At 49.3% G+C, this 27901-nt stretch overlaps 1 protein-coding gene across 1 annotated transcript in view; it reads left to right on the top strand.

The window, feature by feature from the left end:
• The window catches only part of SPECC1 (sperm antigen with calponin homology and coiled-coil domains 1), a 181002-nt gene extending 158187 nt beyond the window's left edge, over nt 1-22815 (top strand). Inside the window, exons 12-14 of the mRNA XM_065896521.1 lie at nt 5800-5916; nt 14648-14707; nt 22726-22815. Of these exons, the coding sequence (XP_065752593.1) occupies nt 5800-5916; nt 14648-14707; nt 22726-22815 (267 nt within the window). The remainder of the gene's footprint in view (nt 1-5799; nt 5917-14647; nt 14708-22725) is intronic.
• Nucleotides 22816-27901: the final 5086 nt, after the last annotated feature.

Below are 27901 nucleotides of genomic sequence, written 5' to 3'. Positions count from 1 at the left end.
GGGGCCCCTGTGGTCCACAGGCGGGTCTCCATGACTCCAGGGCTGAGGACTGTGCTGACCACGTGTGGGTCCAGGCCACTCGGGGTTCACCGGGTAGCCCGAGGCTGGACCGGCTCCTGGAATGGGATGGATGCAGACACGTATGCAGACAGGGAGTGAGGCCGGGTCACGTGCAGGGGAGGGCGTGCAGGCCGCCCTTGTGGTGATTTCACCCGCCCCCTGCCCCCTGCCCCCCATGTGTGCACGTGCTCTGTACTGTTTCTTACCAAATCTTCAAAGGAAGGTTGGGTCTCCCCAGGACTCCTTCCTAGACGAGCTGAACCTTGATGAGGAATGAGCTGCTTTTATCCCCCATGAGCTATAAATTGTTACATTTCCCCCCCCCAAAAAAAAAACCCAGTCTGATTCTACAGCTGTGACAATAAGACGTCTCCAAAAAAGGTCCAGGAGGTCCCAGAGAGGGGATGCTAAGGCCTCCCTGTGCCCAGGACAGCTGGTCCCTACAGCAGGGGACAGACGGCATTTTCTAATCAGTCTCCTGTCTTCTTCCCAGAACCTTCATTTTTTTTTTTTTCTTTTTAACTTTTTAAAAACTCGTGCATTTAGTGCACACAGAGTCGACCCGCTCATAGAAATCTAGCGGAAGAGCCTAGAGAGACCCTGAGAGAAGATGAAGACGGGGTGGGAGCACAGCCATATCCTCGGTGGGGTTGAGGGGACCCACCCGTGTAGGCTGGCGGAGTGGTTCCTGTTTTTACCAGATGTTGGTGTTTCCAGGCAACAGAAGCAAATGAGATGGACCTTCCAGAAGCAAAAGCTGTGGCGTGTTGGGTTTTGCTCTGCTCTGTCGGTCTGCGTTAAGAGTGCTGCCTCTCCACTCGCCCTTCCGGAGCTTGTCTACAATCTCAGCCACTCTGATTATTTTCTTGGATGTTCGCTAACGTTAGTTTAGCTTCCCCTGTGCCCTTCAGTGTTTCCATGTTTCTCAAATGACTTTTGCTGCCCTGAGGACAGAATTCTCTTATCTTACGAAATTTTCTTCTAAGTGCTCCTAGAAACTTAACCTATTTTGGAGATGCTCAGAATGTTACCTTTTTTATATCTGAGCCTTCCTTTCCCCAGAATTTTCTCTCACTCAGAAATATCTCTGAGGTGTTTATATCCCAGAGAAAGTTAAAGATAATTTGCAGTGAGTAATCACCCTTGGGAAAATAATCAGCAAGTTTCTTTTGGTTGTCGCTCTGCTGTTTCCCGCCAGTAAATCTTATAGTACCTAAATTGCAAAATGTTGGCATTCTTTTTAATAGCCACAGTTCAGCCCCTTAAGAAGATCAGGGTCCCAGTTTCTTTCCTTTTTCCTTCCTAACCCATCCCCCTCCCCCCTCCCCCTCCCCCCTCCCTTCCTATCTGTTTTATTGATGTAGGTTTTATTGTACATACACACGTACAGCTCAGTGAATTTTCACAAAGTGCATGTAGCCCACGTCACGAGCGTCCAGCTCACGACACACAGCATTGCCCCCGCCCAGAATCCCCTCGTGCTCCCTTCCAGTTACCGACTTCCAGTCAAGGATAGCAGTTATCGTGGTCAATGTTACTCAGGAATAAGTAACAAGGCAAAGAATTGAGGATCTATCTTGTAGAATGCCTTGTTGGCCGTTTTCCTTGTTTCTCTAAGTTATTCTTTTGATGAAGCCCTAAGATTCAGCTGAATGGGCATTAGGAAGAGGAAGACATCGTATTAGCACTCACGGGGTGTTTGTGTTCTTGTCCTTGGTCAGTGCATCTATGAGCGTTGAGGACTGTTGCCCGCAAGCTCGGCAGGCCTCCCCCCTCACCAAGGCTGAGCCGACCTTGATCATCCCCAACTGAAAAGAAGGCTTTTCATCCTGTCCAGGGGTGGGGCCTGGAGTCAGTAGTCACCTTGTTCCTTGGCCCAGGAAACTGTCCTCTCTGCCCTTACCCGGCACCCCGGTCCCATCCACGAGTACCTCCTGCTGTGTTTCCTTGACCTCTCTGGTCACGGCAGTGGGGCTGGGCCCACAGTCCCTGCCCAGCTACCCTGGATGCCTTTCTTGTCCAGGGAAACTGGCCACCCAGAGATAGGTGGTCCCCGTGCTGCCACCGGCACCCCCAAGCTGTCCACACGGTCCAGTCTGCAGGGCCCCCGGGAAGGCCGTGCCGTCCCTAGGAAGCCCTGGCTCCGTGCTCGGCGAGGCCATCCCCCTGCGCCCTCAGCATCCCCTGCGCCCCCTCGGTCTGCTGACCAGAGACCCTCAGAGCACTCAGGTCAGTGATCTGAAGACGGGTGCACAGCTGAACGGGGATTCAAGTGAGAGAGACCCGGTAGGGCACACATCAGCTCACCCCTTACCTGTGATTCTCGTGAAAAACACGGCCGTTATCAAACTGTGTCACCCCACAGCTAACCCCTCACTCACCCAAATATACCTTGGGGGGCAGTAAGGAAGCACGTGGGGTGGTGGTGTAGCAACAGGGCGACCGCTGAGGCCTGATGCCTTAGCACGCTGGCCCTCACCTTCTGACCAGAGGGCCCATAGGTGCACGCGTGTTTAGCTGTCCCGCCAGCTGTGCTGAGGTGGGAATTGTTGTTACTCTTGTTGTCCACGTAGAACCATGGACAGTTTCAGATGACCTTCAGGGAACTAGAGCTGGGTTGTTCCACCCAGAGATAAAACGGGTAAGGTTTTTTTGATAACATCATGTTCTTGGAATGAACGTAATGTGACGAATCATAGCCTCATGCCGTCTATCTCTGCCAGAGTCAGAACTGTTCAAAGTCCAAAACCTGGGAAACAGTTGACGTGAAAGAGAAGCCCTTCCTGACCCAGATGTTGGATTTGCTGAGCTGACCGGATTTGGAATTTCCATTATTCCTTTTTTTAAAAGCTAGGACACTGCCCCCTTTGTCTGGGACAGTGTTGGGTGGTCCCGCTGCTGAAGCGTGAGGGTCCGCGTGTGTCTCAACGATCCCCGATGGCCTGCGAGCGGCTGTCCACCCGGAAGTGACCCGGCCATCTGCGCTGTCCTGAGGGCATGAGTCGTTTTGATTGACTTTTCAACCCTGGCTTTGGTCACACCAGATTTTCGTCTCAACCTGCTCAATAAACGAGGACATTTACACTTCAGATCAAAAGCTGTTCCTGAGTGGTGTTCAGTGAACTGAAACAGAGGGTGCCGTCCTGGTTTTGTGAGGTGGATGGCATTGTCATCCCTCTGGGTCCCCTTGGCCTCTCCAAACGCCAGTGGAGATTGTGCAGGTGGAGAAAAATGACGCTTTGTGTCATAGATGGCACGAGAGAGAAGTGTAGAAAATGTTTTCACGCTTTAGGAGAAGAAAGATCTGCCAAGTGTCAAACGCTTTCAATGTAAAGTGAATTTACACAGGAAGGAAGTCAGGGAGGGAGGGAGGGAGAGAGAAAAGAAAGGGAAAAGGAGGAAGGAGACACAGCAAGAGGACACGTGCCCTGCAGCCGGGCGGGCGGGAGCCGGCCCGTGACTCTGGTACACCGGCAGCATTTCTTTTCGCTTCAGCTCCCTCACCTGTCAAACGAGCACCACACCACTTACCGTGCATGGTTGTTCTGGGAGTTAAATGAGAAAATACACAGCGACAGGCCCCTTGTAGACACTCAGCAAACGTTTCTGCCCTACCGTCCCCTTAAGTCTGGACCGCGGAGCATTTGGAAACACCGCCCCTCACGGTGGTGCCCGGTTTCCCTGCAGCTGGCCCGGCCCAGCCTGGCTTCCCCTTCCCAGGGTCTGACGGCCCAGTGTCTGCTTTGAAAGCTGGGAGTGAACTGGATGGACCGTGGCCCCGCCCAGCTCTTCCCTCTTCAGAAGGTATAAAATCAAAGCGCTTCCCATGTCTAGAGCAGCCCCCAGCCCCCTCATCAGGTAGCTCCAAAGTCCCCAGAGAGGCTTTTGAAGCCAAAGATGCAGATGAGCCACTTGTCAGGGGTCCCGGCTTTGGCGACCAGCCTGAGAACAGACTGGCCCCTCCCAGCAGGGGATTCTCAGACGTTTATGTCACACTGGTACCTGGCAGCTTGTGTGTTTGGTTGTGCTCTGGGCCACGTCCCTTCGCGCGGAGTGGGAGTGTGCTTGCAGACCAGACCCGGAGCAGGACACACAGCTGAAGGCGGTGCTCCCGAGGGGCGTCCTGGGGTCCCGGGACCAACCTGGACTGCAGTTGGAGGCGCGAAAAGACTTGTTAGAGAGGCCAGATGTGGGCCCTGGGTCCCTGGCGTGTCCTGGTTCAGGTAAAGCTGCATGCGTGGCGGCAACACTACCTCCTCCACCGAAAGCACCCAGGACAGGCCTGTGCTCGGGGCCCCCTGGAGTGTGCCCTCCTGCAGGCGCTTCCACGGCCTCTCCCAGGCTGTTTCAACACATTCAGGCAGCAGCTGTGTAGATCAGCCTGAGCGGTGAGGGGTCGGTGGGCTTGGGAACCTGGCATTTCATTCAGGATGAACCTGTGAACTTGGGAAGAAAACCCGCCCTGTTAGGATGAGCTCGGTCAGGGAGAAAGAGGCAGATGGTTGTGAGGGTCTAAGAGGTGGAGGTAGCCTGCAGCTACCAGGGGTCCTGCCTGGGAACTGTCATCTCCGTGGACTGCCTGTCAAGTTGGATGTTGGCTTCCTTATCACTGTTTGCCAGGCAGCTCCTGGGGCCCCCGCCTGTCCTGAAGGAGGAGCTCCTTTCTCCCCCCCTGAGATGCCCCCAAGTTGTAGGGAGAAGAGGGTAGTGGCAGGAATAAGCCATGTGGGTTTTTAAGGTCTTCTTGTTTAGTCTTGGTCTCCCTGTTGTTAATTGGGGTCATAGGTAATGATGGTGATGGTGATGATGGTGGTGGTGGTGGTGGTGATAGTGATGGTGATGATGGTGATGGTGATGGTGATGATGGTGATGGTGGTGATGGTGATGGTGATGATGGTGATGGTGGTGGTGGTGGTGATGATGTTGGTGGTGGTGATGGTGATGGTGGTGGTGATGGTGATGATTCTTCTTTGGCCACATAAGGCTGGGAGGTGCTGGGATGTGCAAAGCTGACTAGGTAGGTTAATTTGAGAGTAAGATGTCAGAGCCTTTGACATACCAGAGGGTGGGCAGAAGTTCCCTACTGTTTTGAGATGTAGAGAAGAAACTTATGGTTACCAAGAGGGGAAGGTGGGATGGGGTGAACTGGGAGATTGAGATTGACATATATACACTACTATGTATAAAAGAGATAACTAATGAGAACCTACTGTATAGCACAGGAAACTCTACTCAGTGCTCTCTGGTGACCAAAATGGGAAGGAAATCTTAAAAAAAAAAGGATATATGTATATATATAACTGATTCACTTTACTGCATGTCAGAAACTGACACAATATTGTAGATCAACTATACTCCAATAAAAATTAATAATAAAAAAAAGAAGTTCCCTACTGTTTTGAGCTCCAAAGGCTTTTCTCGTGCCTTTTTTTTTTTTTTTTTGGCCATGCTGCATAGCTTGCAGGATCTTAGCTCCCCGTTACCCCTGTGGTGGAAGCATGGAATCTTAACCACTGGACCGTCAGAGAAGTCCCTTGTGCTTTTCTGTGAATGGATTTGGGCAACGCCAGGCCACCATTCCTGGCACCAAAATTAAAGATACTGCCAGCAGATTGGGTAGTGTCTGATCTTGTCTTACTGCAAACCCAGAGGTGGATACGCACATGGATCCTAGCACGGTCCCGTTCATAGTCTGTGACTTGGCACGGTTTGGTGATAAATGCTGCTTTTCCCCTACAGAACATCGATATCACCAATTTCAGCAGCAGCTGGAGTGATGGCTTGGCCTTGTGTGCTCTCCTGCACACCTACCTGCCTGCTCACATCCCGTACCAGGAGCTGACCAGTCAGGAGAAGGTAAGTCCCCCACCCCCACCCCTCCCTGGTCACCCCTGTTACCCTCCAGAACACGCAAGGGGAACTCCTCATACTTTCAATACATCCCAACCAGGGTGAGGTTTGTGGACTTGAGGTGGTAATTGGGGTACTGATTCCAGCACAAATAACTACGGAGGACAGGTCTACACTGCAGAACCCCACCCCTGGTAAATGTTCTCAGTTTCCTTGTTACCTAGAAAAACACAGTGGAGCCCAGTTGACTGTGGCTGCTGAGAAGTTCCTGTCACCCGGTTTTCAAAGAAAACCCTGATGGACTCTCACCTTCATGGTTTCAAGACATTGGCCAGCATTTTCAAAATCTTTCAAAATCCAAAGAACCAGAAAGCACCACTGAAAAGAGTTTCTTGCTCAAATAAGCTTGGGAAGCTGTATATTTGATCACACTTTTGGAGATTCACAGCACTCGTAAAGACTTCAAGAAGTCCTTTGTTAAAGAAACCTGTGTGACTCTGTTTAGCCCAACCTATATGAGAGCCACAGAACCTTTTTAACTTTTAATATAATCACCCGTAACAGGAATCAGCGGACTTCTCCTCTTGGGGGCCAGTGGTAGGCTTTGTGGATCTGTGTTCTCTGTCACAGCTACTCAGCTCTACCACTGTGGCTCCCAAGCGGCCACAGATGTTTGTAAACAAATGGGCATGCTGTGTTCCAATAAAACTTTATTTACAAAAACGAGCTGAGGGCCAGGATTGGCCTGCAGGCTGTGGTTTGCCAAATCCTGACCTAGAACATCCTAAAAATCACATTCCACAGAGTGTACTTTGGGAAATGCTGTCCCGGGCCCTGTGCTCATTCACTCAACAAGCATTTCTTGCCAGGCGTCAGTCACAGTAATAAGGGCAGCAGTGAGCACATAGACAGGTTCTTTGTCTTCAGGAGGTGGACGTTCAGTAAACGAGTGAGTAAACCTGTAACAAGCAACCCTGTAAATAAACAAAATGTGGAAGAACTTGAGAGAAACACGGGGCTGTAGGGTGAACAAGGGGACCTAACTTCCTTCCACCAGGAAGGCTGGGAAGGTCTCCGAGGAGGCGGAATTCCAGCTGAAAAGCTGACGTGAAGGAACCAGTGACACAAAGCGGGGGAGCTTTCCAGAGCCAGGGAGCACAGCCGAGGGGACGCCCGGTGCTTGCAGCCAGGGTTGCAGGGGACAGGGAAGGCGGCCTGACATGCCGCCTGGCTTCCACAACGGCTGGCAGACGGCACTGGACAGTGACAGATGACGACCCCTGTTCTGAAAATATCTCTCTGTGAAAAAGTGAACTGTCACGGGGACAAGAATGAAAGAGAGGCTGCAGTTGGGAGGTTGTAGGCATTGTGGTGAGAGCTCACTTCCCTGTTCACCCGTTAGTGGAGGCCAGTGGCCGCATCGTGGGTGGGAAAGCGGAGGAAGATTCGAGATACATCTGAGACGCAGAACCAGCTGGACGCGGTGACTAAGTGGCTGTGGGGAGAAGAGAAAGCCGGAGGCGACCCAGGTGTCTGGCTGGCAGGACAGTTTGCTGAGGGGGAAGGAACAGAAATGTTTGAAAGCTCTGGTTTTGACTTTCTCACACTAGCATGTAAATAAAGTCCAAATGGTCCTGGCACTGATGGCGATGATAACTGAACAAAGTGATTTAATTGTTTAGAGTGTGTATCGGTCAGGGTTCTCCAGAGAAACAGAACTACTAGGATTTGGGTGTGTATGTGTATGTGTGTAAACACACAGATATATATACACACATAGAGAGAGAGAGGGAGAGAGATGTTTATTTATTTATTTATTTATTTATTTATTTTTTTGTGGTACGCAGGGCTCTCACTGCTGTGGCCTCTCCCGTTGCGGAGCACAGGCTCCAGACGCGCAGGCTCAGCGGCCACGGCTCACGGGCCCAGCCGCTCCGCGGCATGTGGGATCTTCCCGGACCGGGGCACGAACCCGTGTCCCCTGCACTGGCAGGCAGACTCTCAACCACTGCGCCACCAGGGAAGCCCGAGATGTTTATTTTAAGCAGTTGGCCCATGCAGTTGTGGAGGCTGACAAAGCCAGTTTGCAGGGCGGGCTGGCAATCTGGAGACACAAAGTGTTGGTGTTATAGGTGGAGTCTAAAGGCCGTCTGCCAGCAGAATTCCCTCTTCTTGGTGGGAGATCAGTCTTTTTTCCATTCAGGCCTTCAACTGATTGGGTGAGGCCCACCCACGTTATGGCGGGTCATTTGCTTTACTCAAAGTCCACCAATTTAAATGTTAATCTCGTCTTAAAAATACCGTCACAGAAATACCTAGAATAATTTTTAGTCAAATATCTAGGTACCAAGGCCTAGTAAAGTCAACACATAAGATTAACCATCACAGAAGTATTAAAGTTTCAGGGCATAAATTAAAACTTATGCTTTGTAATCTGTAAAGCAGGCTGGACAGGATTATTAAACAGTTTTGGGGGGAAATGGTCCATTTTGAATCATGTTACATCTGAGATGTCTGTGAAGTATGCAGGTAGCAATGTCTGAGGCAACTGGATAGCAAACCCAGGGTTCAGGGGGGGCAGGTCAGAGCTGGAAATAGAGATTTGGGGCCCCAGGAAATGGACCAGCTGTGTCTAATTGAGCTTAAATGATGGAAATGTGATACATCCATGCTGTCCCGTGCGGTAGCCACTCGCCACATGGGCTGCTGATGGGAAGTGTCTCGTGTGACTGGAAAACTGAATTTTTAATTTTAATTACTTTTAATTAAATAGCCACATGTCATGAGTGACATGAACCTGAACAAGGCAGGTATAGGTGGTATTAAAGCCGTGAGCGTGGAGGTCACCTGGGCCCCAGGCACTAAGGAAAGGCCCTCCCGTGTGGCTCCTCAGCTCTCAGCATCTCACTTCTGACACCTCTGTGAACAGCTGTGGGGGGCCCACACCAGGTGATTCTGTACCACCTGCTGTGTGTCATGCAGTTTAACTCAGTTCTGATGCTGTCCACTTGCAGATGGCGTCAGGTCCCACAGGTTACGGGCTCAGTCCTCCACAACTGCCCACCCCCTTCAGACACCTGTCACAAGTCCAGGTTGTCACCTGTGTTTCCAACCGACCAGCTGTAGATCAGACGTTCCCAGGACCCCCTCCTCGGGTTCAGTTAATTTGCTAGAGCAGCTCAGAGAACTCAGGAAAACAGCTGACTTACGAGGTTACGGGTTTGTTACAAAGGATATTAAAGGATACGGATGAGCAGCCAGATGAGGAGATGCATAGAGCGAGGTCCGGGAGGGTCCCGAGCACAGGACCTTCTGTCCCCTGGAGTTTGGGGCGTGCCACCCTCCCACACATCGATGCGTTCACCCACCCAGAAGCTTTCTGAACCCCGTCCTTTGGGTTTTTCTGGTGGCTTCATTATTAGAGGCATGATTGATTAAATCATTGTCCTTTGGTGATTGATTCAACCTCCAGCCCCTCTCCCACCCCTGCAGGTCAGGGCGTGGGACAGAAAGTTCCAACCCTCTAATCCCGTGGTTGGTTCCCCTGGCAACCATCCCCATCCTTCAGTCATCCAGGGGTTTAAAAAAAATTGCCTCATTAACATAAACGCTGGTGTTGTTGGAAGGGGTTTGTTATGAGTAACAAAAGACACATGTTTCGGGCTTCCCTCGTGGTGCAGTCGTTAAGAATCCACCTGCCGATGCAGGGGACATGGGTTCGAGCCCTGGTCCGGGAAGATCCCACATGCCACAGAGCAACTAAGCCCATGCTCCACAACTACTGAGCCTGCGCTCTAGAGCCCAGGAGCCACAACTGCTGAGCCCGCGAGCCACCGCTACTGAAGCCCGCGTGCCTAGAGCCCGTGCTTTGCAACAAGAGAAGCCACCGCAATGAGAAGCCCGCGCACCGCAACGAAGAGTAGCCCCCGCGCGCCGCTACTAGAGAAAGGCCGCGTGCAGCAACGAAGACCCAATGCAGCCAAAAAACAAAAGACACCTGTTTCACCTTTGTTGCTCTGAAGCTGTTTCTGGAACCGAGGACAGAAACCAAATATTGTAACAAAATATGCCCCCGTGGCTCCTACATAGAAAATTACAAAGGTTTTAGGAGCTCTGTGCCAGGAACCAGGACAGAGCAAAGGTGCATTTCTTATTATAAATCACAGCTTCACAGAGGCACAGGGAGAAGACCAAGGAACAAGCTTTGAGGACTCCACACCTGTCAGGACAGAGGAGGGTGTCACCGCGGAAGGACCAGAAGGTACCGCCACGGAGGAGACCAGCGGGGGCACGTGGAGTGCTGGGGTCCACGCAGCCCGGGCACTGCTGACAAAAAAATTAATCAGCTGATCTAACAAAGAGATAGAAAATTTTCTTGGAGCCAAGTTGAGGATTCTAACCCGGGAACAGCTTCTGAGAAAGTTCCATGAACTGTTCCACCCTTTAGAGGTCAAAGCACAGTTACATAGGATTTTGAGACAGAGGGCTGTGCATTAAATGGTTAACATGATCCAGGTCTGCTGTGGGTCATGGGTCATCACGGCCCCTGGCAAGACTAAGAAGGAAGGTTGTCTCCTAGGGAGTGTCTCGCTGGTGCCGGGAGAATGGTGCTCCTTGCGGTTGAGCAGGCATTCCTGCCGATGGGGAGGTCTGGTCGATGCCTAATGCAGATACATCCTCAGAGTGTGACGTTTTTGCTTGCAGTCGTGGGCGCTTTGCCCTCCAGTCAGTACGGACGTGTTGGAAAATAATGGGCCTAAAAGTGTTTGTTTTCACACTTGGGATCGTGATTGCTTCCCGATGACGGAAACCGCAGCGTCTCCCTGGACGCCGATGATTCCCGCGATGCGCGGCTGGCTGCCTGGATCTGGAAACCTGCAGGACAGCCAGGCATCACGGCTCAGTCACTCTCTTGTCCTTGTGGTCCAGGGGCCCGTGGTTCCTACACGTGGGGTTGCCTTTCTTCTCCCCAATCCAGAACACTGTCACTGGGGAGCACGCCGTCGGACCGTGGAAGGCTTCGGGTCTGTGAGGAGATGAAGGACTCAGCTCCAGGTGGCCAGAGTTTTCATTTTAAGATCATGTGGTGGGACTTCCCTGGCGGTCCAGCAGTTAAGATTACTCACTTCCACTTCAGTGGATGTGGATTCAATCCCTGGTCAGGGAACTAAGATCCCACGTGTCACACTGTGGCCAAAAAAAAAAAAAAAGATCATATGGCTTCACAGCCTCCCCAAAGGACCAGCCAGCCTCCTGCTTCCTAAATGCCCCCATGTAGAGGCGCTCTGGGTGGAGGGACAGTTTAGCCACTGCCCTTGAGGAGCTTTGCCTTCAGGATGGGGAGAGAAACTCGTATCTATCAGAGTTACTGATGACGGTTCTCAGAAACAGTGTGTCAACACAGGCAAGTCAAATCATTAGTTTGAAACTGAGCATGTGTGTGAGACTCAGCCTGGGAGTATCTTGCTGGTGGAGAGAGAGGGATTCAGGCAGGGAAGCCTTCCTGGAAGGGGCCTGTTCGAAGTTGGGCTTCAAAGGGGACGAGCTAATTTGAATGAAACGTGTGCCCTTGACCTCATCAGGGCGCGTGGAGTCCAGCCCTCACCTGGAGCCCGAATCTGGGGAGCTGTCAGTGCTGGGTGCTTCTCGGGTTTTTTGCTGAGCAGCATACATCAAAAAGGGCACCAAGAGAGGCCGGTAATATCTGTAAAAACCCATTAAAATCAGAATCTAAAAATTGTATGGTCTAGCTCTCGACAGTCCAGAACGTTCAGAAGTCGTGAGCTGTTCCTCCTTCCTCAGTGGAAGTGTGACATTGGTACTACGTAGGGAATTTCTGATAACATTAACAAGGATGTCTCCTGAGACGTTAAAGAGATTTACAAGCACGGGATGTGAGTTACAGTCAGTGGAAAGTTTGGTGTTTTTTCAGGAAAAAGCGTATTCCTCTGTCCTCCTGTTGAAACTCCCACTGAGGTCCTCAGATTCAGGTGATAGGATGGACCGTCTTTATGTTGGTGTCTGAAATGAAGTACTGATGTGAGGGGGAAATTCTGGGCTGGGGCTCCTCAGTCCCGTCAGTTTCAGGCGAGATCCCCACTGCAGGGCCAGCTGTCAGCAGAGTCCCCATGGCTGGGGGCTTCCACTGTCCAGGGGCTGGAAGGTCCTGGCTGGGCACACTCTCTGCCTCTGTCTCCCCTCTGGCCTCCCCACAGTGGCCGTGACGGTGTTCTAATGAGAGAATTGGGATCAAGATGCTTCATCACTAATGTCCTGCTGCCACCAAAACCAATAAAAGTCATTTTCATGCACCGGAAACCACCTCTCCCTATAATGGTCCATGTCATACCATATGCAATTTCAGAGTGTTTTCCGACAATTTTTCGACTATTTCTTCTTTGTTCAATTTCTGCTTAGAAAACACTAGCAGTTTCATTAGAATCAGGATAAAGGGTCTTGGGGGGCGGGGGGGGGGAATTCTGTATAAAACCTGAGGTTTAGAAATGCCTTTTCCTTAGACCTTACTGGTAATCAAAGAATACAAGTTAAAACAAAATATTATTTTTAGCCTGTCACATTTGGCAGAGGCTTTTGAAAATCGTAACATTCTGTGCAAGTAAAGGTGGGAGAAAATGGGCCCTTAAACACTGTTGCTGGAACTGAAAACTGTGTTAACATTTACAAAGCTGTTTGGCATTGCATACCAAAAACCGTAAAAAAATGTTTGTATCTTAATGTCTGGAGTAATGGTAGCCTAAAAACCATTGGCTTACAGACTCCTTTCCTCCCCCAGAATGAACCCAAAGGACTTTAAGATAAGGACAAAGGCCTCATTAGCACCAGAGTAGGAGCTTCCTGCTGCTGGCTGGGGCTAAAGTAAAGGAAGCCAGGAGCCACTGGACAGCTCCCCTCTCAGCAGGACGGAGAGCAGTGTTAAAGTTTCCGCTCAGTCCATCCCCATTAATTACCTTTAATATGGAGGAAGGGGGCCGGCGGCTTGGGCAAGACGACCACAGGTCAACGGCTTTCCAAGGCCCCGACCACAGACCAGAAGAAAAGTTTTTTGCCGTGTTCTAGTGTTTCCCGTGACCTGGTACCTAGTACAGAGAGTTTGCCTCAGTATCCAGCGGACCCCTTAATCTTCAGGCACCAGATGTGCCGGAAAGGACGGAAAGGGGAAGTGGGGAAATGTATAAAATTCTGTAGAAAATCTAAATGCATAAAATTACAAAATTCTCCTGAGCAACAGAAAATGTGAATACATAGGGAAGCGTTCGTCTCTCAATTATACTTACTTTACCAGTTTAATTAAAGTTTCATATAATCTGAATGACTTCAAATGAATTATGGGAGGAGGCGTGACCAAATGATTCTTAAGTTCATCCAGATGAAGAAGCATCAGAGAACAGCCAGAAAGCGTCTCAAAACAGGAGCAACAAACGAGGGCTAAGTGATGTGGAGCCTCTAAAGTTCTAGGGGAAATGATTTTCAACCTAGAGTTCTGTATCCAGCCAGATTATTAACCAAGTGAGATGGCAGAAAAGAGAAAATTTCGTATATGAATGCATCCAGAAAATGTATCTCTCCCACAGCCTTTCTTTAAGAGGGAAACTAAGAATGTGCTCTAGTAGAATGTGGTTCTCAGGGGAATTCCCTGGCGGTCCAGTGGTTAGGACTCTGAGCTTTCACTGCGGAGGGTGTGGGTTCCATCCCCGCTCGGAGAACTAATATCCCGCAAGCTGCAGGGCGCAGCCATAGATAGATAGATAGATAGATTTTAAAATTTTTTAAAAAGAACAGAGGTATTATCCAAAAACTGACATGAGGTTTGTGGACAAAAAGTGTCGCCTGCCATATCAGTAAACAAAGGACGTTGCGGCCATCAAGCCCTCAGCCACCGCCCCCGCCCCGACCACGTAACCTGCGAGGATCCAGGATGGAGGAAAAAAGCAGGATACGGGCCCTAGATAGTTAAGGTGCATTTCAGAGAAACGCTTTCAGTGAGCCCAGACTCTTGCATCTTCCCATGCATAGAAAAGCGCTAAGCTCGTTAGCTTGAGAAGTTTGTTTTGTTCTTTAATTAGCAGAAATCTTTTGATATTCAACTACCTGGTTTGTTTTTGCAAAACTCCTATGTATTCTGGCTTCTCCCTGACCTATTCGGAACAATCCCTTCAGAGCTATCTGAGAGCCTGTCTCCCAGGCTTCAGTCCTCAGTATGTCCACCAAGTAAAACATAATTCTCCACTTTTAGGTTGTGCTTTTTTTTTTTTTTGGTCAGTCGACAGGTTCTGGAGGACTCCAGGGCTGAAGGGTTTCATGGAATAATGATACGATTAAGAGCTTGGGGGGTCTAATAAAGGGGGGCAATGAGAGAACAGAACTTATTAGAACAGAAAGTCAGTTTGGTACAAAGAGAATATCATGGATTGTAAGCCATAGTCAGAAAGATAAGAAATCAGAAGATGAGAGGAGGCACCGTTCTTCTCCCAGCAAGAAAAATCCCGACAAGTAGAACTGAAAACAAACTTGAGGACTTGAGGACAGTCAAGGTAATCTGTTAATCTTTTCTCCCCCACCCTGTAAACTAATATCATTGATTGCATATTTGACTTCAAAACTTAAGTGTTTTATAAACAGTAGGTAATCTTTATAGGAATGTCAGTTGGTGTTTTTTCCTAGCAAAAACTATATATTTTTAGTTGATAATTTCATTGTCTTTGTCTTTTTAACCTAGAAAAGAAATCTCTTGTTGGCATTTGAAGCAGCTGAAAGTGTAGGCATCAAACCCAGCCTGGTAAGTATCCTCCTTCGTGTCCTTGTGATACTTTGTTCTAATCATATGAGGAAGAACTTTATACTATCTACTAAATGATTTTTACACAACAGTGAAATCCATCTGCTGAAGATATGTTACTCAGGATTCCTAATGAAAATTATCCAGTGGGTCTGACCACATGTGATTTAGAGTGTTTTCAGTGAAGATTTCACTGTGGATAAATTTCAGTTCTAGACTGAAATATCATTAAAACCCTCTTGTTCAAGGCACCTAGAAATCTGAATAAAATGTAATTTTAAAAATATTAGGGATTCCCTGGTGGCGCAGTGGTTGAGAGTCCGCCTGCCGATGCAGGGGACACGGGTTCGTGTCCCGGTACGGGAGGATCCCACGTGCCGCGGAGTGGCTGGGTCTGTGAGCCATGGCCGCTGAGCCTGCGTGTCCGGAGCCTGTGCTCCGCAACGGGAGAGGCCACAACAGTGAGAGGCCCGTGTACTGCAAAAAAAAAAAAAAAAAAAAAAAATCAGTACATAGCTGATCTCTGAAGAAAGACGGGGAAATAACCAGATGCTGGAAATTAAAAGAGGCGTGAAGACCAGAGCCCTGAGGCATGTGCTGGGACTCTGGCCACCCCCAGGGTTGGGGCTGGGGTGGTGGAGGGAGCTCGTAATGAGCGGGCATCTGATGGGTATAGGCTGTGGTTCTTGCCCATGCAGGGGCAAGAGACAAGGCCCTGAGCTCCTGTAAACAGTACATTAGTCCTGAGACCCCTGCACAAAACCAAGGCTCACAAATGCTACTCTTAGTGACGGGGAAATAAAAGTCTCCACCTTCCAGTCCAGGGAGGTGATAAGGAAGCTTGGTCTCCTCCTGGGATTTTTTGGTGGCCAAAAAAGGAAAATCTCCTGTAAGAAAACTGGGCCAGATGAGGTTTGGAGTCCAAATTTATAATATCTACTGCAAGCATTCCCCGGTTTATACTGTCTCTGCTGTAGGAGGCTCCTGGGCCCATAGCACAGAGGCTGCTGAAAATACACTCACAATCCAGAATTACAAAACGCTCAAGAAAATGATCTACTTGACAACAAGGACCTACTGTATAGCACAGGGAACTCTACTCAAGATTCTGTGATAACCTATGTGAGAAAAGAATCTGAAAAATAATGAATATATGTATATGTGTAACTGAATCACTTTGCTGTACACCTGAAAGTAACACAACACTGTAAATCAGCTATGCTCCAATAAAATTTTTAAAAAGAAAAGAAATCGATCTACTTGAGCTAGTCAGCAGGCACCACCAACAAGAGGATCATCTACCAGAACTTGAGATAATAAAACAGGAAGAAAGAGACCTCAAAAGACTGTGTTTAAACATATTAAAATCATAAGGAAAGAACACAGTACTATAAAAAAAAAAAGACTTGGAGAAGAGTCAAGTAAAACTTGTAGAAATTAAAATTTGGAATTAAAAATACCAGTTACCAGTTGGGCTGAAAACTGATTGGATACAGCAGAAGAGAGAACTACTGAATTGGAAACTAGATCTAAGGAAATTACCCAGAACATAAAACAGGGACATTTAAAAATGGAAAATGTAGTAGAGGGGTTTTATTAGTTAATAGGTTTTTCAACTTCAAGAAATGGAAAACCCAGCTAACAGTTGCTTCAACCATAAAGATATATGTGTGTGTGTGTATATATATATATGTGTATATATATATATATATATATATATATACGTATGTGTGTGTATATATATATTTTTTTTTCCTTTTTTTTAGTTTCAGGAATGGTTCACTGCTCAGTGTTATAATCAAGGACCCCAGAGTGTCTCTTCTCTTCACTCCACCATCTTTAATCTGTTGGTTCTTTGCCCTCATACTTGTTTCTCTGTGGTTGAGCATGACTACCAAGCTCCGGACATCACTCCTGTCTGCAGGGCAGGAAGGAGGGAGAAGGGAGAGGAGCAAGTACCTAACATCTTCCCCCTTTGCTAAGGAAACCAGAAACTTTCCCAGTGTCCCTCCAGCTCATCGGTAGTACTCTGTTATGTGGCCACACCAGCTGCAAGGGAGTTTGAGAAAGTAAGCATATAACATTTCTCATTCTCTAAATTTAGTGGGAAGCCTTTCAAGGGAGAGAGAGGTTGGGGACATCTGATAGTGTCTGTCACAGAGCTTGAGAGACATGGAAGATAAAGTCAGACCGTGTCTAAGTCCCACGTCCAGTGGGAATGCCAGAAGAAGAGGAAAGAAAAAGTGAAGAGAGATAATATTTGAAGAAGTGGTGCCTGAAATTTTTCCAGAATGATGAAAGACCACAGATTCTTAATGAATCTCAAACAGGATGAATAATACAAAATATCCATCCAGACACATGATAACATAACTGCAAAGAAAGCAAAGACGTATAACCTACAAATTATTTCTACTAACCAATAATAATAATAAAAAGAAACCTAGTAAAAAATTATCAAAGTCTGGAACAGACAACTCACAAATGGCCAGTAAACATTTAAAAGCATGTTCAATCTTACTAGCGATTAGGAAAATCTCAGTTGAAGTAACAGTGAGACATACTTGTGTAACCTCAGAGGATGAAATGACAAAGGGAAAGGACGGCTATCATAGGAATTTTAGTACTGTGACAGTGTACGCCAAAGTGTTTGAAACAGAATGGGCAGTTTTCTAAAAAAATATGTAAATACATTCCTTCACATAGTAAATGTAGGGCTTCCCTGGTGGCGCAGTGGTTGAGAGTCCGCCTGCCGATGCAGGGCACACGGGTTCATGCCCCGGTCCAGGAAGATCCCACAGGCCGCGGAGCGGCTGGGCCCATGAGCCATGGCCGCTGAGCCTGCGCGTCCAGAGCCTGTGCTCCGCAACGGGAGAGGCCACAACAGTGAGAGGCCCGCGTACCGCAAAAAAAAAAAAAAAGTAAATGTAAATATTTCTCCAAAACTTAGAAAGAAGTAGAACTTTAACCTTTATTAAAGAAGTGAAATTCATTGTTTTAAATATAGTCACACACACACAAACAAAAAAATCCCAGTAAGCCCAAATTCCACTGAACCTTTAAGAAACAGGTGTCTCTATTGTGTAAATACAAGTCTAGAGAATCTAAAAGGAGTGAGGGGACTTAATGTCTGGCCAAGACAGCGTAGCAGAAACCTGATTTATCTTCTGAAACACTAAACAGCTAACAAGTGACCACAGATAACTTACATAAGGAATCAAAGACACCATGAGAACTTGTTAGAAGATGATATTATACACAGAATACGGTTTTCTTTGTGGTGTTACAGTTAATATTTGCCTTTTAAATTTAACATTGTTTCCTCTTTTTCATCTCACGTACTACTGTAGTGAAAGCTGGGGAGCAAATGAGATCATCTTGTTGAACTAACGGTCAGAGCCAGCAGTTTCATTTGTAGCGATGTCTCTGAGGAGCTCCTGACAAACATCGTGATGAATCTCAGAACCATTTAGGAATGTTTGTGAGCAGTTTAACCCGTTTATGCCATCAAGAAAATAGAAGCTTCCTACATTATTAAATTTGCTTTACAGTATCGTGAGATGGATTGAAAAATAACATATTTAATTACACATGACATTTTAAAAATACACCCAGTCAGAACTGACAGCAGTAGTAATCCCAAGTCCTTGGTCAAATTCTGTTATTAGATTAGTCAGGAAAAAATATTCCCTTATATGTGTATATTCTAGCAAATATAGGTTTCTGGGTTTACCATTGTTAGCAAGGATGAGATTTTTTACAAGTGAAAACCCTACAGTGTTCCCCAAATTTTAGAATGCATTCCTTCCCAGCCACGGTGTAATATAGAAGTTTAACACCCCACATCACAGGTGGAACAACTCCTCACAGGAAGAATAGGAGAGAGAATATGTGTGATACGGTTGCCACTGCCGTAAAAGCAGCCAGCATGTGTGCCCTCCGAGGGTTGATGTGTTCGTACCTGCTGAGGTGGGCACGCCCGCACTAGGTCATACGGTCTGTGAGGGTGTGGCTTGCTGGGTGAGCCAGTGTGTCCACCAGAACGGTCACTCCTTACACAGCCTAAGGTCTTCAGGTCACCTGGGAAGGGAGGTCATTACAACTCAGGATTTTACGGGGATATCAGAATGATTCCTTAGGCATAACTGGACCTGATCTGTAGCATAAACTTTATAGAGGCTACTCAGACAATTAATTCACTTACTATGAGCATGTTTACTCTGTGCCAGGCATTTTCCACGTGTTGACTCATTGGCTCTACATCTGCGATGTAGATGCTCCTTGTGGGTGGGACGCTGAGACAGTGCAGTTCCATGAAAGGGCACATGGCCAGTGAGTAGCAAAGACAAGGGTCAAGGAGGCCAGCTGTCTCCAGAGCCCACGTCTCACCCCTCCGTGAACCTGCCTCTGGGCAGCCATGCCCACCTGGGCTCTGAAAGCACAATTTATTCATAGTCTGTGGAGCACGTGTGTGTGATGTTGTAATTTCTCTGATTATAGAGCTTATCTTCATCCCCACCAAGACCCCTGAGGACAAGAAGCCCTATCGTTTTTCTTTTTATCAATTATTTTTATTGTGGTAGAATACGCATAGCATGCCCCAAGTGTCTGCCCCTTGACCAGCACCACTCTGCCTTGATCAACAGAGCTTTAGAAATTGTGAAATCAAGTCTCCCAACTTTATTCTTCTCTTCAGAATTGTTTTGGCTATTCCGGTACCTTTGCCTTTGTACATTTTAGAATCAGTTTGTCGCTATCTACCCCCAAAAACAGCTTGCTGGGATTTTGATTGAGGTTGCATTGTATCTGTAGATCAGATGGGAGGAATTGCCATTTTAACAATACTCCATCTCCAAGCTATGAACCTAGAACATCTCTCCATTTATTTAGAGCTTCATGATTTCTTTCATCATTATGTTGTAATTTTCTGCATGTGGTGGTTTATAGTTTTCTGCATGTAGATTTTTCTGGGTGCCATTTTAAATGGTTGGTTTTTTTTTTTTCTTTTTTTTAATATGCCGTTGTTCATTGCTGGCATGTAAGAAAGTTGTTGATTTTGTGTCCTGAGACTTGGCTAAACTTGCATATTACTTCCAAGAGGTTTTTCTGGTAGACTCTTTGGAGTTTTCTGCACAGACAGTCATGTCATCTGCGAATAAAGACAGTTTAGTTCTTTCTAATCTGTATGCCTTTTGTTTCTCTTTCTTGCCTTAGTGCACTGGCTAGAACTTCCAGTAGAGTGCTGACTAGGAGAGGTGAGAGAAGACATCCTCACCTTGTTCTTTTTTGCTGATCTTAGCGGGCAAGTGCTCAGTTTCTCACTATTAAGTATGATGTCAGCCCTTGGGTTTTGTATATGTTCTTTATTAGGTAAAAGAAATACCCTTCTATTTCTGGTATTTTGAGAACCTTTATTTTGAATAGTTATTGAATTTTGTATAATGCTTTTTCTGCATCTATTGATATGACCATATGGTTTTTCTTATTAGTCTGTTAGTATAAATAACATTGATTGATTTATGGATGTTGAAGCAGCCTTGCTTTCCGGAGATGAACCCCACTTGATCATGATTCAATTGATAATATTTATTAAGGATTATTGTGTCTATGTTCAAGTGAGAAGTTGGTAGGGTTTTTTTGTAATGTCTTTGTCTGGTTTTGGTATTAGTATTGGCGCTGGTTTCACAGAATGAGTGAGGAGGTGTTCCCTCCTCTTCTGTTTCCTGGAAGAGATTGTGTAGAATTGGTATTCTTTCTTCCTGAACTGTTTGGAAGAATTAACCAGATTTTTATTGTTGTGGCGTACCCTCTCCTCTCCTGAAGAGTGCTAAATGATTTCTTCAAACACGTTCAGATGTCACGTTAACCATGTACCAAAATAGTTTAAAATTTAATTATTGTTAGGTTCAGGCCTATCGGATACTCTGAGTAAAACAGTGAATATTGATCAGACTTCCGAATCCTCTCTAAGCAGGAAGACGCGTCCTTGCCCCCCTTGGAGGGAGGTTTGCCGTCCCTCCAGCATCTCTGGAAAACACTTTGTTTTCCTTTTCAAATTGTTCTAGGTACATCTGTGTGGAATGTTCCACGCATTTCTTTTCCACCCCTTTCCCATGACCAATGCTGTGCTGATTTCTTCACATAACCAGGGAGCAAAATCAGTAAAATATATTCAGATGTTGAAACAGAAGCTAAATGGCTGGTTCCAGGCCTCAGCCAGTTCTGACCCCGCCCAGGAGCAGATGTACTAAGTTCAGCCTGCTTTTCCACTGCATCTCTGCTTCTGGCTTTACGCCAGGACCTTCCCTAGTGTTCTCCTGTGACCACAAAAGAATCCAAGTTCAGGCCCAAAGTGAATTATTAAATACGTTCAGCACCATGAATTTCAGGAAGGCCTGGCCAAGCAACAGACGGAGTGCCGTCCTGCCTGCCGCCACTCCCGGCCTCTGCCTCTGCCTGCTCATTGCCAACAAAATGAGGGGGAAACAACAATAAAACATGGAATGGTGACCCTTAATTCTGGTAAAACAGCTTTCAATCAGTTCAGGACTTTTGTGGCACGAATCCAACAGAAGGAAGCAGTACCGCACAGAGGAGATGCTCGTTGCAAAGTCTGTGTGGTGAAGAAGGGACCACAGTCACATGCCATGCACTGAGAGGACAGGGGATAGTCATTCCCCTGGACAGTGCACATCTGCTAAAATGACACAGCACAAGTGTGTGGGAAATTGTGTATGAAAAGTGTCAAAGCACGGGGCACACAGTGACGGAGCGTGTGGGACACAGGTGTGCGTTCAGAGGTAGCTTGGAGAGGTGGGAATCCTCTTACAATAATGGAATCGCGGTGACTCTTTTCAAAACTTTTGTTATATTGAAGTCTAGTTGATTTACCATGTGTGAATTTCTGCTGTACAGCAAAGTGATTCAGTTATATACATATATACATCTTTTTCATATTCTTTTCCATTGTGGTTTATCACAGGATATTGAATACGGTTCCGTGTGCTCTACAGTAGGACCTTATATCCATTCTATATATAATAGTTTGCATCTGCTGATCCCAACCCCCTCCTCCTTGGCAACTGCAAGTCTGTTCTCTGTCTGTGAGTCCGTTTCTATTTTCTATATAGATTCATTTGTGTCATATTTTAGATGTTGGGGGTAGGAGTTTATTAATTTATTTATATTTGCTGTGTTGGGTCTTCGTTTCTGTGTGAGGGCTTTCTCTAGTTGTGGCAAGAGGGGGCCACTCTTCATCGCGGTGCGCAGGCCTCTCGCTGTCGCGGCCTCTCTTGTGGTGGAGCACAGGCTCCAGACGCGCAGGCTCAGTAGTCGTGGCTCACGGGCCTAGTTGCTCCGCGGCATGTGGGATCCTCCCAGACCAGGGCTCGAACCCGTGTCCCCTGCATTAACAGGCAGATTCTCAACCACTGCACCACCAGGGAAGCCCTGTGTCATATTTTAGGTTCCACATGTAAGTGATATCATGATATGGTATTTGTCTTTCTCTGTCTGACTCACTTCACGTAGTATGGTAATCTCTGGCTGCATCCATGTTGCTCCCAGTGGCATTATTTCGTTCTTTTTTATGGCCGAGTAGTCTTCCATCGTATATATGTACCACATCTTCTTTGTCCGTTCCTCTGTTGATGGACATTTAGGTTGTGTCCATGTCTTGGCTGTTGAGAATAGTGTTGCAGTGAACATTGGGGTGCATGGGTCTTTCCGAATTATGGTTTTGTCCAGACATATGCCCAGGAGTGGGATTGCTGGATCATAGGGCAATTCTTATTTTTAGTTCAAAACTTCTTTTAATGTGCATTGTCATGTTGTTAAAAGGTGGGAGAGGCGGGAGGTCAAGTCTCACGTTTCCTAAAAGGGACAGCATCTCTTGAACAAACGGGAAGGAAAAGCTTTTCTTTTCACTAAGCACCTTTAGCACCGGCTGGGTGTTGCCTGTACCTGCCGGCTGCATGGGAAGGCCTGTGGCCCCCTATGACCTCTGCCCTCTCCCGCAGGAGCTCAGTGAGATGCTGCACACAGACCGGCCCGACTGGCAGAGCGTGATGCAGTACGTGGCCCAGATCTACAAGTACTTCGAGACGTAAGTCTGGAGGCAGTGCTTGCTGCTTGTCCCTGCTCCATCCACCGCCCAGCTTGCCCAGGGCCAGCACACACACAAGAAACAGCCAGGTCCACCATGCCCACCTTGAACGCCGACGCACGTGGCCCGTAAGTGGAGGGGGGCCACGCTCTCTTGGGCCCCCCTTCTCCGCGGGAACCCAGCGGTGTGTTCACTGGAGCTGCCCTGAATCTCACGACAAACAGCACTTCCAAACCCCACCGTCTCTACTACAGATGCTGGCTTCTGCCTCTATAAAAACTCTCCACTTGACACCTCCCAGACCCCTCCAAAAGAAAAATGCCCAACAAAACACAAAAAGAGAAAGTTTGCTCTCAAGCAACCCTGCAACACATGAGCGCCCTGCGTCCTGGGGAAAAGACTTGCGTCCTCAGTAAGGACTTCACCACCTTTAGGTCTCCTGTCCCTTATTTGATTCTTTGGGTGGACGATCAAACTTGAGATGTAAAGGAGCCCCTGGGTAGTTTGCTAGGTGTCCCTGGGAGGGACAGGAGGGTGTGTGTCTGGGACGCAGTCACACCAGGACCCCGTGCTCAGCGGCGGCGGACGGGAAGCCTCCGTGACTGTCACCTGCTCCGAGTGTCCTGCACGTATTCGCGCCCCATCCACACCCACACGTTTGCCCCACACGGAACCTGACAAAGTCGCTCAGACAGAAGGCACTGGCCTGTGCTGGCCGGGGTCCCCGTGCTTTTGCACAAACAGCTGGAGGACGTGTACTTCTTGGGATGCTGGGCAGACGGCGACGTAAACAGTATTTCAACTCTGGCTGTGGTTTTAGCCCTTCCCCAGGCCGCCTACATTTGCACGGCAAAGGACGCCCTGGGGGCAGGCAGAGCCGCCTGGGGTACAGCTGAAGGAGGCAACTCGGTTTCCCTAGAGCCTGCAGTGACCCTAAGCGGCAGCAGAGCCCTCTCCAGAGCCGCCCTCCGCCTGGGAGGTGCAGGTGCAGGTAATCACCTGGGCAAATAAATGAACATTACGTAGCAAATGAGGTTCACCCCGGCCCAGGGGGATCCCACAGCTGCTGCTTACATCAGCGCCCGTCGACCAGGGTCCTTCCCACGGCCCCAGAGCCCAGGGCAGCTGGCGCAGTACTCCCTGCAGGCTGGTAGGAGCCCTTGTTCGTAGCCGGGGCCCCATCGGTCCCTGTCCTGGGGGCGGCTGAGCTCGGCCCTCCCTCCCGGCCGCCTTGGAAGAGGCATCCGGGTCCCACACGGCACCCGTCCCTCCACCTCAAGCTGCCGAGGCCGCTGGCTGGGGTCCTTCTGCAGGGGGCTCGTTGAAAACACACACTCCTCACCTGCCCCGGCGTGGAGTCAGAGTACTGGGAAGGGGACCAGGGTTGCGTTCCGTATATTTTCAAAGTCCCCGAGAAGCACTGAAAGGAGAGAGTCTGGTGACGGTGGCCGTGATGATTTGTCTTCACGTGGAAGCTGGAGGCACCACCCGGACAGGTGTAGCTCTCGCCTTCCTGAGGGGCGGTCCGCTGAAAGATACTCGCGGTGTCTCCTCGTCCCCCGACCCTGCCTTGCTTGCTTCCCCAGGAGTGGGGTTGGGACGCTGCTGGTTGTGTGCAGCCTGGGGTCACCGTGAGGCTCCGTGTGGGAGGGGCCTGGGCGCTGCGGTGTCCTGTCTTCAGTGATCACTGAGGGGGATTCGGAATCAGCACGGAACCTCTGCGGTGGAGGTGTTGCTGTTTCCCCTCCCCCCATGCTGGAGCTGCTGCCGCCTTTAGGCTAAAAAGAGGAGAGGAGGCCATGTGCAGTTTGTTTTCATGACGCAAAGAGGTTGCCTGACTGCTTTGCAGCAAGAGCACCGTTAGGGCACAGGGCACCTGTGTCCTGCCCGCAGGGACAGCGGTGGCGCTGGGGCAGGTCTGGCCCTGCGGGGCCCGGGGGTGCCGGCTCAGGCCTTTCAGCACTGCAGGGTCGGGGCGGGGTGCAGGGGGCCGCCGCGTAGGTCAGGTTTTAACTGGGGAGCTCGGAGCACAAGGTGAGTGTGGAAAACTTGAGAACACACGGTGTTTACTGTCAGCAAACCGCATCCTCCCCAGTTTTCTGTCCTGAGGTTTTCAGAGGTCACAGTATCCGTGTTACTTCCCATCTTCCTTCAGCCAGTACTCTGTCACTTAAAATTATTTGGTGGTTCTACAGATCCTTTTTCCAAAAAATGTATTATTTTTATACACAAGATAGATGCAGAATGCAAGACCCCCCCAAGAGTGGAAGAGTTTTGTTTTGTTTTGTATTTTTAAAGACATGAAGAGAAGTTCATGGTTCTTTGCGTTGAGTTGTTTCACAGCTGATGGTGGCTCCACGGGCCCTGCCCACAGGGCTCGGTGTCTGGGCAACCAGGCAAATTCACCCACCTCCCATTCTGTCCCTCCTCACTTCAGAAACTACGAAGGTCTTTGGTTTTCCTTCTTCACCCAGCTGTTGTTTTATAGCTTTTGTTGATTCCACCCAGAGGATCCTGAGCGGCTCACACCTGGCGTCACGGTCCCCAGACCCACAGGCTGCTTTCCCAGTCGCCCCCCACGTCCCCGCTGAGGAGACAGGCACCGCGCTGCCTGGGGACAGAGGTCTCGGTCGTCGGATACAAGCCCCTTTGCCAAATCCAGCCCTAGTTCTTCCCAGCCCAGAGCTCGAGGGCCATTTGAGAGGAGCTGACCAGTGACATGCAGCGAAGGACAGGACCCAGCAACCTTTTTATAAAGGATTTTTAATATCGCGTGTGCCTGGCATCACTGCGGGTTTCACTTCTCCGACCCAGGTTAGAGTTGGGCTAAACCTGTGCTGTCCCGAATAGCTCAGTACCTTCGACTGCATGAGTGGAATGCAGCAGTGCGTTTGTGGCCTCATTTCTGCCAAGAGCACAGACCGTGCCCAGCGCTGTCAGGACGCAACAGAGGCGTGTGTAACTGTGAACGTGGACGCGTGCGATGTATGGCTCTGTAATATTTCTAATAAATATATTTTGTTTCTGTCTGACTGTGAATTTGTCCCAGTGACATTTATTGTTACTGTTTTCTCAAAGTGCCAGGCTTCCGTTCAGTCTGTTTCCAAACTGGCATCTTCGCGTCCCTGTTCCTCACTGGGCCGTGGTCCCCACTGCAACTGCCGGGGGTCACCAGAAAGGACTGGGTCCTGACGCCCCTTGGCCCCCTCCCCTGCACGGCCCCTTGCTGTGACTGCGGTTCCCCGGGGGCCCCGCCCTCCAGGGCCTCACGGGGTGCTGCAGAGCTGCTTGGATGTGCCCCCTGGCGGTGGGGGGCAGGAGAGGTTATACCGAGATCGCGGAGGCAGAGTGAACACGAACTTTAACAGACCGGGGATGCTGGTGTGTGCTGACACCAGGACGCTGAGCGAGCGATTCGTCAGGTGACGTGTTGTCTTCGGGCACCACTCGGAGGCCATCCTTCACGGTGCCTTTGGGGACCAGCCCTGCCCACAGGAGAGGACAGAGGAGAAGCCTCTCCACCTCCCCCTCCTCCCGCGGAGGCCCCACGCGCTGGCCTTTCCCTCCTGGGGGACTCCGTCTTCCCAGGACAGCACAGCCTGGGATGAGGGTGTGACAGGCCCGGGGCCAGGACGGTGGCCGCCAGCCACTTCCTCTGCTGGGCCGTCAGTTGCCGCGTGACGCTGCACCCAGAAGATACCAGGCTCCCCATGTGATGACCCAAAGCCGTGTCAGCGGCTCAGCCCGCATACGTGCGTGCGCGCCCACACACACGGACGCGTGGACATTTGGTGGATGGCCAGTGCCTCAGCCGTTGCCAGTCATCCCTCCGTGGCTTGGGGTCCAGCGGGGAGGTTCCTGGTCTGTGGGCCTGGGCCCCTCTCTGGACGAAGCACAGCCCGTGTGTGCTGAGTCTGCTCCCGGTGGGGCTGACCCACAGCCCATGCTCCTGGTGGTGTCTCGTGACTCAGCCTGGGTGGCTCTGAGCTGCCCGTGGGGTCTTGGCCAGCGGCCAAGCACCACCACCTTCCTGCCGCAGGGCACTCGGCTCCCCAGGGCAGAGCCGCGTCTTCATTTGTTCAGATGACGAGATCGGATGTATTACAGGGCCAGGGATATTTTCAACCAGTCTGAGCTTGCAGTCCTGTGAGCCAGGGTGTTAGACCTTATCTCCTAGACCAGCTCATGCCCCTCAGGGTCTCAAGACAAGCTTGAAGCTGTGCACTATGACTTCCTTAGGGATCTTTTATTTTGAGGGCCTATAGTTTTTATCTGAAGTCTTAAAAATGTTGAGAATTCTACATTCCCTCCACAGCATATCAGTGAGTTTCATATAAAGATGGTGACTTTTCCCCTAAAAAAATCTTTGAGTAACATCAACCTGCCGGCAAGGCTCATCACCTCATCCTAAAGCCATGTCCCGTGGTGTCGAGAGCCCACAGGCCTGCCTGCGAGTCCGGGGAGTGAGTCCAGCTTCGGGGCGGCGCGAGTCCAGCTGGAGAAGCACAAAACTGGCCACAAAGGTGAGCCACAAATTGTGTAACTGCAGGCATCTGGGAATAGAAAACCAGGGAGCATGGTGGTCACCAGCCTCCTTGGAGCCCCTATCTACACGTTTCTGGAAAGGTTCTCCTCTGGAGCTGTTTGCACATGGCAGTGTGAGGAACCAGGCTGGATTCCAAGAACATTTGCTGGCCTTCCCATCCTCCAGGTTGAGTCAGCTGGAACCCACCTGCGTTTCATTGTCTGTGTCCCCAGCCCATGGAGGATTCCTCCCCTACTTCAGACAATGGAAAACTGTCTCCCAGCAGAGAGCAGACTCGTGGAGCCTGGGGATTTGGCAAATCTGGATCGGACCTGGACCCAGGCATCTTCTCCCGCCTGTTCACTGTCTAAAGCAGCAGGCACTCTTCCTTAACTTGCGGCTCCAAGCCTGCTGCACAAGAGCAGAGATGTGGTGAGGTCTCTGCTGTTGTGAGTGGCTGTGGGAGATGGTACCCTCAGCAGCGGCAGCATTGCCGCCTTTGAAAGGGAAAGTCTCTGACGATGAAACCAGAAGCCGGAAGATGCGTTTCCTGCAGTAGTGTAAA

The sequence above is a fragment of the Phocoena phocoena genome, chromosome 19 (genome assembly GCF_963924675.1).
Source record: "Phocoena phocoena chromosome 19, mPhoPho1.1, whole genome shotgun sequence".
Taxonomy (NCBI): domain Eukaryota; kingdom Metazoa; phylum Chordata; class Mammalia; order Artiodactyla; family Phocoenidae; genus Phocoena; species Phocoena phocoena.
Note: the sequence above shows the minus strand (reverse complement) of the source record. Positions and strands in the feature narration are given on the sequence as shown.